Source organism: Corvus hawaiiensis, chromosome 6 (genome assembly GCF_020740725.1).
Source record: "Corvus hawaiiensis isolate bCorHaw1 chromosome 6, bCorHaw1.pri.cur, whole genome shotgun sequence".
Lineage (NCBI taxonomy): Eukaryota > Metazoa > Chordata > Aves > Passeriformes > Corvidae > Corvus > Corvus hawaiiensis.
The window spans coordinates 37,958,480-37,971,164 of NC_063218.1; the positions used below are offsets into that span (position 1 = coordinate 37,958,480).

General features: G+C 40.3%; 1 protein-coding gene across 1 annotated transcript in view; it reads left to right on the forward strand.

Moving 5' to 3' along the window:
* The window catches only part of SPTBN5 (spectrin beta, non-erythrocytic 5), a 91,128-nt gene that overhangs the window by 43,874 nt on the left and 34,569 nt on the right, over nt 1-12,685 (forward strand). The window contains exons 34-36 of the mRNA XM_048306301.1: nt 7,076-7,180; nt 8,199-8,384; nt 12,462-12,617. Of these exons, the coding sequence (XP_048162258.1) occupies nt 7,076-7,180; nt 8,199-8,384; nt 12,462-12,617 (447 nt within the window). The remainder of the gene's footprint in view (nt 1-7,075; nt 7,181-8,198; nt 8,385-12,461; nt 12,618-12,685) is intronic.

The window sequence follows — 12,685 nt, forward strand, 5'->3', positions numbered from 1 at the left end:
GCTAGATGTCATCCTGGCACACACAGAGCAGAGGAAAGGTTTTGGGAGCACTATTCACTGTGTCAGTCCTGATGAAACATCCACATGTTCCAGTGCTTGCAAGGATCCTTGGGGCCATGGATATGAGAGGTCTGGCACTCAGTCAACATCTGCATCTTACAAGCAATATTCAAAAAGAGAAAAAAGTGTTCGTCGTATTTCTCGCAGAAAAAGTGATCCCTTGAAGCTTGCTCTATCTTTGCCCTCAGATGTTCTTCCCTGCAAAGCTCCATCAAGCTGGACATCACGCCTAGACGTTGATCTTTCTGCTATTCCAGCTGCTTCTATGCTCCACAGCAAAAATCTGCATGCATCCCTGGACCCCTGTGATTCACTGCCATCCCGACAAGGCTCTAGCCAATGCAGTGTCCAAATGTCAGACCTCCACACTTCAATGAAGCTTTACATTTCAACGTGCAGCTTGACGATAAAGCCTTTTCGAGCAGGTTCCCATGGAAGCAGTCACGCTCATTCAAGTCTGCTCATGCCACAATTAGACAAGGTGCCTGAAACTCCCTCTGCTCTTCCAACACGATCCCAGAAACCAAAACAAGGTTTCCCTTCAGGTGGGTCTCCAGCCCTTCAAATCACAAGATTTCATGTGACTTCCTCGAAGTATCCTGGCCTTCCCCAGCAGACTTTATCCAGAGATATATGGCTGTCCCCAGCTGTACTCACTGGAAGAGAAAGTTCAATCAGTGGGAATGAGGTCGTGAGCAAGGATTTAAGTCCAGAGCTGATTGTCTTTCAGAATTATCCCTCATCTAGGCCAGAGTTTAGGAAGACTCCATGTGATGGTCTAACACCTGCTCACCACAAGGTTTCCAAAATCACCCTGATACTTGCCACACCTTGGACTGCTATGCCTATCCAGGTGGTAAGAGAATTTAGAAGAAGCCGAAATTCAACAGTCTTTATCAAAACACGTGATTCAGATAGAGCTGGTCCACCCTTTCACCCTGTGGAGATTGGGGCTGGCCTCTCTCTATCAGTGAACCCAGTTTGCTGCTCAGGATTGCTTTCTAGCCATTGGACAAGATCTGGTTTGAGACCTTCCCAGGAAGCATGCACTGTGAAAAGTGTTTGCCCTGACAACCTTGTGACAAACATACCAGCTCACGCCACAGCTTCAACTCACAGAGGTGCAGAGGGTCCAGGGTGTCCATCTATTGCCGTCAACATTGCATCCTTTGGATCTGGGAGGAGAGTGGTGAAGATTTGCATTCCATTCTAGGAACACTTGCAAACAGAAGATCTACGTTGTGTTTAATCAAGTCATGTGGATTTCTTTTTGTATGCATCTTGCCATGTTCCAACTCCCTAGAGATGACTAGGAGACAATGAGAAAACTACTTGTGTTCTGCTGTGTCCAAGGCTGCAGCTACAGCTTGATCCATCCTGAGTGAAAATAAGGGCTCTGCTCTGATCAAGCACTTAACAAGAGTTTCATTTTAACCATTAGAATGCTGTTGTTAACACAGCCTGCAAGTGCTTGTGGAGTTTGCATGATTGGCCATAGTGCCCAGCACTTTGAAGATTCAAGACTTCAGAGCCAAAAACTGCTTTTCTCCTCTGCTAGGTTGGACTTGATGATCTCAAAGGTCTTTTCCAACCTAGTCAATTCTGTGATTCTGTAGTCAGTCTGGGACCTGGAAAAAATCCTCAGTGTAGTTTTTCTTAGTTCTTTTCTGTTTCACTGTTTTCATTTTCCTACTTGTCGAATTATGTTATATTTCTAGATGATTAATTCCTGGTTTTGTAACTTTAGAAGCAAGGCTTGTTTTCAAAAGCCGAAGTATTTAAGTGTGTAGGAAGACATCACTTTTTTCCCCTCTTAGAAAAGGAGAGGTACCACCCTTTCCTGAGGGAAACAAAGGGAATTTAATGTCCACAGCACATCAAATTTGGATATCCTAGCAAAGTTTCTAGCAGTGAAACTATGGGGAGTTTCAGAGGAATTTAGTCTGCTTTCAGACAAATGTTTCAAAAGTAAATATTTAAATTATGATGTTGTATGGATGTAGGATTCTTGTCTAACACTTAATACTTACAGGGTAGGGATCAAGAGTGTGAATTTTGAAGAAGGAGGAAATAGGTGTGAGGAAGGAACCATAGCAGTTACTGGGAAAACACCAGTTTTATCTCTGTGTTTTTTCCATATACATTTCCAATATGGGATAACTGTATTCTTACGCCAAGGAGAAGCATGCAGTGGGGAGAGGGAAGGAAATTGTAAATATATTCAACATTAGAATTTTGCATATAGATGGTGAGGACAGATGCCAATAATACATGTCAGTATGATAGAAAAAAACGTATGTTTTCTTTTCATAAACAACTTCAGTGTGTTTTATTCCTCTTGTGTTTGTAGTATGATACCTTCTTATAACTTTTACTGAAATGAAGCATAGTAAAACATTTTTGTGAACCTTATATAGTCATGGTATCGAGAACATTTACTTTGCTAAAGCAAATTTCTGATTATTTTCGTTAATTCTTTTTAGTATTTACTTTTATCAGAATTAAGTAAAATCAAACCTTATTCTTCTCTGTCTTGCCAGATAGTTTGGACTTGATTACATGCTTTAATTTTTTAAAACTGGGAATAATTCAGGCTTTTAGTACATGGTTAGAGCAGAAAAATTTTTTGTGGAGTTCCAGCAATCTCAGCAGCAAGTCCATGGCAGGCACTGAGGGGCAAAATCTGTGGAGCTTGTTATACTGTGAAGAGTAAAAGCGGAAGAAGGAAGTGGATTTGCACAAACACCTAAAATATATTTTATTCTAGAGAAATAAAAACTTCTCTTCTTGGAATACAAATTTCTTTCGGGGCTGTGTCATTTTCCAGTGAGTATAAATGCGAGGTTGTGGCATCCAGGGAACATAGTTATGATAATGACTAAAATGTTTCATTCAGTATTTCTCCAAAAGCTTGAATTGGCAGATGCTGTCACATACCTGTGTATATAGTATTGGTTTATTTTAAATGATTTTTTTAAATTGGACTTTGCTTTTAATTCTGCATTAGCTTGTATGAAAGAGGTCTTTCTGGCAAAAACTATTCAATTATCTCAGAAATAGGGGAAAATTCCAGTTCAGTAGGGTTAAAACCTCTGTTTCCATGCTTTAAACTGCTAATAACTTGAAAATTTATTCCAGAAAATCTCAGAAATCTCAAAAACCATTTTGTGGTTTCAAGCATCTTTGGAAGTCTTCATTTAAAAACGAATCTGTTTTATAGTGAGCTGCCAAGTCTTTTGTGTTTTTGTGGCTGAATATTAAATTTCCAATGATGGGCCATGATTCCTAATAGAAACAATCTTGAGAGAAAGCTTATATCTGCTGTATGCTGTGGGAGACCCTGGTCTGTTGCCTGAGGAGAGCTATGCAGGGTTCTGTACTTGAAATCAATGTGTCTCATTCAAAGCAGGAGTCAGGAGGCCTGTCTAAAAATATGCCAAAAAGTGATGTAACTGGTGATAGGCCAGCACTGTGGCATGGGAGCCAATTTTTATTCCGCTTTCAGACTGGTATAACACATGCTTACATGAAAAAAATGTTGTGGTTCTGACAGCAGTGGCTGTCAAAAGATTTCTGTGTAAAAGACAAATGGAAAATTTTTACCTCAGCAGCTCTCCAGGCAGCAGCACTGTTGGTGCTACAGGGGCTGCTCTCCTCTGAGCACATTGCCATTGCCTCACCTGCAATGTATGCAGCCACTTCCCTTTTGCAGCAATTTGCTTTCTGAGCGCCCGTTTTCCTACTCAATGTCGAACCTTCGGTTGCCAAGAGCATTTGCACTGACTTCTACTTGGAGGACTTGGTCCCAAGCTTTCAACAGCCAGGAGGACTTTTTCCCACTGCTGTAACCTCCGAAGGAATTGATCTTTGAATGCCCAGTGTCATTTGTGCTTAGTGGATTTCAGCAGGAGCAAGGCACTGAGCTCTCCAGTGGCAGCTGCTTATGAGTCACCACCCCATGCCCCTGCTCTCAGATGTCTCTGTTCTCTTTCTCTAAGGAAAATAACCTCTTTACCAGCAGATGTCCCTTGCCTTTTTCTTCCATCAGAGATATATGAGCAGGAAAACAAATAGCTGACCCTTTCTTCAGGTATCAGTTTCACTGCTAACAGTTACTAAATAAAAGTCCTGGACGTAATTCCTTTTTGACCAGAAATGGTAGATAAAGCACAAAATATATCAAGAAGCTACAGTATTTTTAAAGAGATGCAGCATGTGTACCCCAAAGAGCAGTGGGCTAGATTCAGCTAACTTTTTATTTCTGTGTTAACAGCAGCAGTGTAAATATAGATGGTAATGATAAGTGTTTTAATAAAGCATTACAGTAGGCAGACCTGGAGCCCACACATTTTTCTTCAAAAGAGAAACTAAATCCAATAACACTCCAAAAAATATATCTCTCATAATTGCATATGCTTGATGAGTACGATAGATCAAAGGATTAAAGTTTGAATGACAAAGTATCTGCCTTCTGGTGGGGGTTGTGGATAACACAGAGGCATAGCAGAGGCATTAATCTATTTCTTTAGACATTCTGGCGATTTATGGGCTGGACTTACTATAAACTTAGGTCTTTTGTACAGTGGCCTTTCTCTCTTCTTGACAGTGATGATTGTGATGGGAATGGATTAGCATAGAGAAGTTTGAAAATCTGGCCTGGGCATGATATTTATCTGTGCATTTTTCTGTATATGCAAAATATTCACACCCCAAAAATGGGCCAGAACATCAGATCAAGTCTGGCTGTCAGTCCTTTTATCCACAGCCACCAAGGAGGGTTGAGAGGTGGCAGCAGTAAAAAAGTCCATCAAGCAGCTGAAGATCAAATCATCAAAGCAAGGTAGTGACTGAAATGAGGGTCTGTCCAAGGCAATCAGGGCAGGATCAGTGCAGCTAAATGCAGCTCAATGCAGCTCAGGAGGCACTGATGTCCAGGGCTGAGCCTCAGAGAGATTCCCACATGGGAGCAGGGGTCCATCCAGGACCTGTTAGTGCAGTCAGATCCTGACAAGTAGGTGTGGATTACCCTGCACATGGGCTTACACTTGGGAAGCCTCTACTGCAGAAGATGCCCTGTGGGATTAAACAGTTGTCCAATACTTCTGTGCAGAAATGAATATCATGACTGGTTTTCTGAAGTAGTTGCCAAAGGATATCTTTTCCCTCTTATAGAAAACACTCTGTAAGACTGCTACAGGACTGTGTTGTTTTTCAAAGCAAGAGTGATCTCTCCAGATGTTTTTTTTCCTGTGCACATCTAGGGCTTAAAGGCAGAGATTTATCCATGTCCTTTACTAGCCCTTTTCCAAAACATTTAGCAGTTGTGTTGTTTCACTGATTCTGTTCTGTTTCTTTCCTGCCTCTTAATTCTTTCACACTATATCATTGATCTCAAATTCTTCTTCCATCTCTGTTAATTGCACTTTACCCAGGCAAAGTTACTGATTGGAATTTCTCATCCTTGTCCAAATACTTGTGGTTCCATGAGCTCACAAAATGGATTACACATTACACACTGCTGATAAATACAGTCCCTCACAGCAATGTGATTTCCCAAACTCTGTCCAGCCATAGTCTCTTCAGTGTGAACCTTATCCATGGGTCTTCTTTGCTCATGTCCCATCAGAGCCTGTAACTGGGGATTTTATCCTTCTGTTGTCTCATTGCTGAACAAGAAAAGAGCCTCTGGGCAATTACCTCCAATGAAAAAGAATAAATTCCTGCCAACCTGCAGAAAAGCATAGTTTTTTCTTGTTAATAGATGACTATATTCTTTTGCCTTTGGTAAAACTGAGTATAACAGAATCTATGGGACAAGTAATTGGGCAGTCATTTTCTTTAACACCAGAACAGAGTAAGGGAATACTGCAATGCCTTTGAGACGTGTGTGAATTAGTTAGAAAACGTGCACACTTGCACAGTGTTAAAAGGTGCAGAGGTCAGATTCCTTAAAACTGCATTTGTTATTTTAGACTAAAATGTTTCTGCATCAGAGATTGGCAGAACAGACAGTAAATAAAATTAGTGCAGAGAAGCTGGAATGATGGCCTGGAAAATAACAGATGTAATGCACTTGGTACAGGTGCAAGCAATGACATTTTTTCAGGAACAATCAGCTGCATAAATACAGGATAGGGACAAGCTGGTCTGACAGCAGTTCTTCTGAAAAGTTTCTGGAAGCTCATAGTAGACTGCAAGGTGAACTTGAGTTCGTGGTATTGTATAAAAGACAAGCATTACATACAGGCACATGCTTAAGATTGCAGCTTGGAAGGCATTCTGCTGTCTTCACAACCTTCACTCTGGCAGCCTTATTGCTTATTGACACTTGTTACATCAAGTCTCAGAATAAGTGGAAATGGAGAAAACCCAGAGGGGAGCAATAATTGGAATCAAAAAGGCACAGCTGTTGTGGAGTGATTGATCAGATCACTGTTATTTTAACCTAGAGAAGACAGAAATCCCAGTATGCAAAAATCTACAAACATGTTCAAGGCTGAAGCAAACATAAAAGGAATGATCTCCTGAGTGTGATGAAGAGGGCAGTATATAACAAGGTGTACTGATATCTAGCCTGAAAATGCATGGCTATTTAGAAAATCCTGCTAATGGCTGAGGTAATAAAGCACTGGAATAAGTTGCTCAGGCCGGCTGCAAAGTATCTGCTATGGGAACTCTTCTAGGAAGGAATCATATGGACATCTGTCAGACATGACAGTGATCTTGCTTGGGATTACAAGGATAGTTTAGACCTCTGGAATTCACTGCCTTGTGACTTAATGATTGTGATAAGGACTGTCAGGTCACTTTCCTTAGCTAGACCTGTTAATGCTTATCTTTCTTGCACAAGACCGTGGACTTTTACTAATTAATTTCCATTTTCAGTTGCCTCCTGTTCCTTTTTTTCCCTCTCAAGTGCACTCTCAGCAGCAGAGTCAATACCTCTTATCCTGTTTATGAATCAAGATTATGGGATAATTGATTCACTGAGAAAAATAATATATATTTTTAATAGGTTTATTTGAAAAGCAGTGACCTCGGGAGGTCTGTAGATGAAGTAGAGCAACTGATAAGGAAACATGAGGCTTTTGAGAAGCTTCTGGCATCACAGGATGAGAAGGTAAAAACATCAACAACTAATATTCTGCCAGCTATAATTCTATGAGATAAAATTATATATATACTTTTTTCTTTTTAATATGGTAACACATTGACTTGGTGACTGGCATGAAATGCCTGATACGCCTGATATGCTTGAACCAAAGATAAAATGGGGAAACTTAGGGAAATAAGATGCAGAGCATTGGAGAACAACAGTCAAAACACTCCATGCCCAAGTCCTGTCTGTATTGTCTTGCAAGAGATAGGAAAACCACTCAGCAAGCAGAACTGGGGGACTTACAAGAAGAAATATTTAAAGCAGGCCATATTGTGTTATGGATATCATAAATTTCTGCTTTATTAATTTAAAAAATAGTGACTTTTAAAGCAAGTAAAATAGAGTAGGCATTTTACAAAATGAAGTAGGTATTTTGACATTAAAATTTGTTAAAGTACTTAAATATGCATTTGGTATACAATGGCTGTACCAAATGGGCAGCCTCTCTGCACCTTTGGAATAGAGACTGAATTGCCTACCTGCATGTAAAGGAATCTGCCTGGCTGGTGGCCACTGCTCTAGCTCACCCAGGCTAGGGCTAAACTTGAACCTGGGACTGTGCCTGGGTTCCCCAGAAGGAATCAAGTCCCAGAACACTTGCCAGCTCTCTGCCAGACTGATTGCTCATTTTGAGAGCTACTTTCCAACACGGTTTCCAGAAAGTAATAAAATCTGAGCACTTGTGGATGTCATGCTTGCTCCATGACTCCTTGCACTGGGTAATCAGTGGCATAGGGATTCCTGGAGCTACAACTTTGATTCATTTATGTAGCCAGGATGCACCATAAAGTCCAATGATAGTAATGTCATAGGTGTAACATAGTACAGGGTGAGGGGGAATGCTGGTTAACTTGTCCCTGCTGCTCTTGGTTCATTACAGAAAAAAGGAGAATCTTTTGTCTATGGAAAGGAACTTGATTTTGTTTCTTTGACATCACTTGGAAGCATAAAAGTAATTTCAGATCTGTTGCCTCCTTAGATGATATCTCTTCAAGAACAGGCAAGAAGGTTGGAAAAGGCTGATGGACTGGAAGGGCAAAAGATTCAGCACAAACTGAATGTCATTTATGAGCGGAAGCATCAGATCAAGGATCTGTCCCAGAGCAGGAGAGAGAAGCTGCAGACTGCCCTTCTTCTGGCACTTTTCTACCAAAACCTGGAAGAGGTAAGAGGGTTTTAGACTGGGATGGGGATGTAAAGCAGAGGAACTGCCTACCTCTATTGGATGAAGTGCTCACTCTTGCCAGACATTATTAGGTGGATGTATGATCTACTCTGGTATGGCAACTCCTGCCACACTCATGCAAAAGGATGCTCCAGTGCCATTCCTGTTACTGTACTATTGTTGTGGCATTGTGCCCATTACTTTACTCATCAAAAGCTCTACCAAAATAAAACAGTTGAAAGGAAAACTGCAAGCTACTACATATTTTTCCTTTGGTGGTAAAGAAAATATATTTCAAATCAGGGCGAATACAAAGCGGAAAGCATTATGGCCTGGGCACCAAACTTTATTAGTGGATGTTCACTGAAGGCCTTCAAAACACTGCTGTGGCTTAGCATAGCTCTTGAGCCCTGTGGCCTGGCCTCTGCAGAACATGCTGGTCTCTGTTCTGGCCTTAGTCCTGTAACTGAGTAGCTTTGCTCTGTCACTACTGTTGGAAAGACAAACTAGGTCAGCCTTTCAAAGGGCAGCACCACATGTGAGAACTGTGCTGGCATAAACAAGAGCACACAGACCCAGGGGCACTTTTTCAAACACTCTTGCTGGTGTGGTATCCACCCCTTCTGCTGCTGGGTCCCATGGAATGTCCTCAATGGTTTAAGAAAAATCTGCAGGTGTTGGTCACCTCCCAGCCCATGAAAAAGACACATACCCTGACACAGGTCAAATTATGATTGTCACCAAAGGAGAATGATCGCCTGTAGTGCAACTGCTGCTGATGGCCAAATATTTCTATTTTCCTTTTATTTTTAATATTTGGGACTCCTCACCACTCCCAAATAGTCAGACATTTAAATACCCTCTTCTTTTTCTTTTTTTTCTCTTTTTCTTTTTTTCTTTTTCTTTTTCTTTTTCTTTTTTTTCTCTTTTTCTTTTTCTCTTTTTCTTTTTCTTTTTCTTTTTCTTTTTCTTTTTCTTTTTCTTTTTCTTTTTCTTTTCTTCATCAGAAATTATTTATACACCCAAACATTAATTTGTATTATTTGTTTATACTTTTACTATCACATGACAGAAAAGTAATGAAAATGCACTAGTAATGGCCTGTCCACCTTTTGGACTAGCAGAGGGGAGTGGATGGACTGGATGGTGCATTGCACAGGGCTTATAATTTCAAAAGAGAAATGTATCTCTGACAGAAAATTCACAGGACTGCTAAAATCCTCTTGGTCGAGAAATTGTCTATGTCCTTCTAGAAATACATTCAACCCATTAGGTAGGAATACTTATGCATTTCTTTCCATCTCTCTGTAATTGTCAAATCAGTGCTTGGGCTGGTGTCCCCCTTCATTCTTGAATCACACAGAGCAGAAGATTTAGCCCTGCATAGTGAGGAACATTTCCCTATTCTCATCCACTTTCTCCACACAAATTCAGCCAAGAGTTCTTTGGGGAGTTTTTGCTCTCAAGTCATGTGCTCATTTACCTCACCAATCTGGAGTCATTGCCTGCTGCTGTAGAATGCGAATGTCACCAAGGAATTAAAAACCAAAAATCTTACAGTAATATCTTTCTTTCTCTTTGTTGCATAGGATGGAATGTTTAATTCGATTTTAATTATATTCTAGGTGTGTACAAGTTCATGTGTGAGAATGGTTCCCATAGGAATGTTAGATTCAGAGATGAGTTTTGAGTTCAGTTGTGAAATCAATTAGGTCATTGCTTATTCTTACTTATTCAGAGAACAAGACCCATAGCTCAGGTCCCACTCCCCTGAAAACTCTCTATCCTGCAAGCAGGTTAAGTAATTTCTATTGATATAACAGAAATTTTTGTGTCAGCAGAAATTAGTGATCCCGGTCATCATTAAAATTCTCCTGGTTACTCTCTAGAAGCATGGAGAACTACACACATCAGTACAATGACCCACAATGATTAACTCAGGAGATCACACACAGTTTACAAAATAAGACTCACCCTTCTAGAGTAGAAATATGGTGCTTTTGTCTGACTCACAGAAGTCTGACAGATTACCCTATTGCCAAGAAGTCTGTAGCTCAGTGTTAATGTGGAAGGCAAATGTGCAAGTTGCTACTTAAAAATATGTGTATTTAAACTATTGCAGAGAGAATATTATAAAGTTAAAAGTTTTGACCTCTAAAGCTGGCTCTGAGTTTTAACACTGACTCTGAAACTTGCTCATCATAGTAGTAGAACTTCCTTTCCCTTTCACCCTGTACATAAGAATAAAAAACCATTTACATCTTTATCTTAGGGGAGTGTGAGAGAGAATTAGTTGTTATCTCTAGATGTCTGGAGCAGGCACATCCCTTTATATGCTTTACATACTTCTGTCATTAAAAATCAGTTTAATTTACAAACAGTTTGTGCTCACGAGGTTACAGTAACTCATAGTTTGAAAATATAAGTTTCTAAATTGGTAGTGCCTACATTTTTTATGATTCCCACAGAAATAAGCCTAGTCTTGTGCCTATACTGAGCATAACACTAGTCTTACTGTTGTCTTCAATGAAGTGAAAATGCCTGTCCAGACAACCATTAAATCTTTCCATAGAAAGATCTTGGGAAAACAGATCAGCTTTGCTTCACATCTGAATGTGGGCACGAGGCCAGCATAAGGATCCCTCACTCTCTAGAGCCATCTTAGACAAGACTTAAAATAAACCAAGCCACTAAGAGTGCAGATGTTCAGTCTGTCATTAAAGCCACTGCTTCTAATTAAAAAGTAGGAGAGAAAATGACCTTAAAGTGGCTTTATCCTGGGGATTGGTTTGTTTCTCATTCTGACTGGATGGATGAGCCTCCCATTCAAATGAAGAGTCATGTAAGTGACATTGAAGCACTAATGTGTGGCTGGGAACAGGAGAAGGCCATCAAGGAGGGTGTTGGAAATGAAAGCAGCAGATAGCAGTGTGTAGTCCTGGGCAAGTTTGAGTCTCTAACTGTGCATTGGAGGGAAACAGTTTCTGGAGAGAATGCTGCTAGTGAAAGCTATTTCTGTTATTGTTTATAGAATCTCAGCAGCTGAAACAACATTTCAAATCATTAATTAACAGAGAAAATCCTCCAGCTGACAAGTCTGGTGTGCATGTAGTGCACAGTTCCACAAGGACAGCCAAGATATTTTGAAACTAATAAAGCTGCCCTTCAATTTGCAGCTCTTGTGTTGTCAAAACATTACATTACTTCAGTGCTCTGAGGACAACAGGATCAGTTACAACATTATGTCAAGGGTTCAGTTCCCAGTGTTCTGATGGATAGAAAATATTTCCTTCAGTGCTAAGGGTTAAAGTTCAGCAGAACTTAAGGAAAATTGTGGAAAACTTGCTATCCTATTCTTCATTTTATTCTGCATAATTTTAAATCCCCTAAAAAATAATTTCCTAAGAGAAACACATAACTTTTGCTTTGTTAGTGCTCATAAATCACCTGCTTTTCTGAATCTGATATTCCTGACATTTTGAATTCTACGAAGTATAAAAGCAAATACAGGTGCATTTCCTTTCAAATAATCTGACTAGTGCTTGGGCCCCCTCAGTAAATCTATATTTGATTTGCATTTTCCATTTACACCTCACAACACCACTGATATGAGGAAATGTTAAGTGCTGTTTTATAGGTGAGGCACTGAGCTCTAAAGAATCTTTACCCAGTTTGCAGGTAGGTCAGTGGCAGAGATATCAGACGAAACTCAGCGCCCTAAACCCTCAGACTCAGTGGTCATAATCTCATTTTAAATGTGTACAGAGTTAAGCCTCAAGGATTCTCTGTATATAATCTAGAAGTTTGTATAATCTGTTTATGCCTTGTGAAAAAATCTGAAGAATTCAAGGAACTTTTCATTACTCCAGTGGTCAGATTAAAATTAGTTTCTCTTCTACCTGCTTTTAACAAAGTAGAATAAGTTCAGAAACTGAAGAGCTGCCTCAGCTGCCACCTCCCACTCAATCTATCCAGCCCAGGCACAGACACTTGCACAGAATAGTGACATATCCTGGGAGGGGGCCCCAGGCTCCCAGGTAGTTGTTGTGCTGACTTGGGTGTCTCTCACTGCTGCAGGCAGAAGATTGGATCAGTGAGCGCATGCAGAAGCTGGAGGATCCTTCCATACAAGACCCCAGCAATCTGCAGGACAAGATGAAGCTGCTGCAGAAACATCAGGTCTTTGAGGCAGAGATTCTAGCAAATGAAGAAATCATCACAGCTGTTAATAAGGTAACCCTCTCACTCTGTTAGTGTTTTTAGAGGTTATTACTGCTCATCTAAAGAAGGACAGATTGATG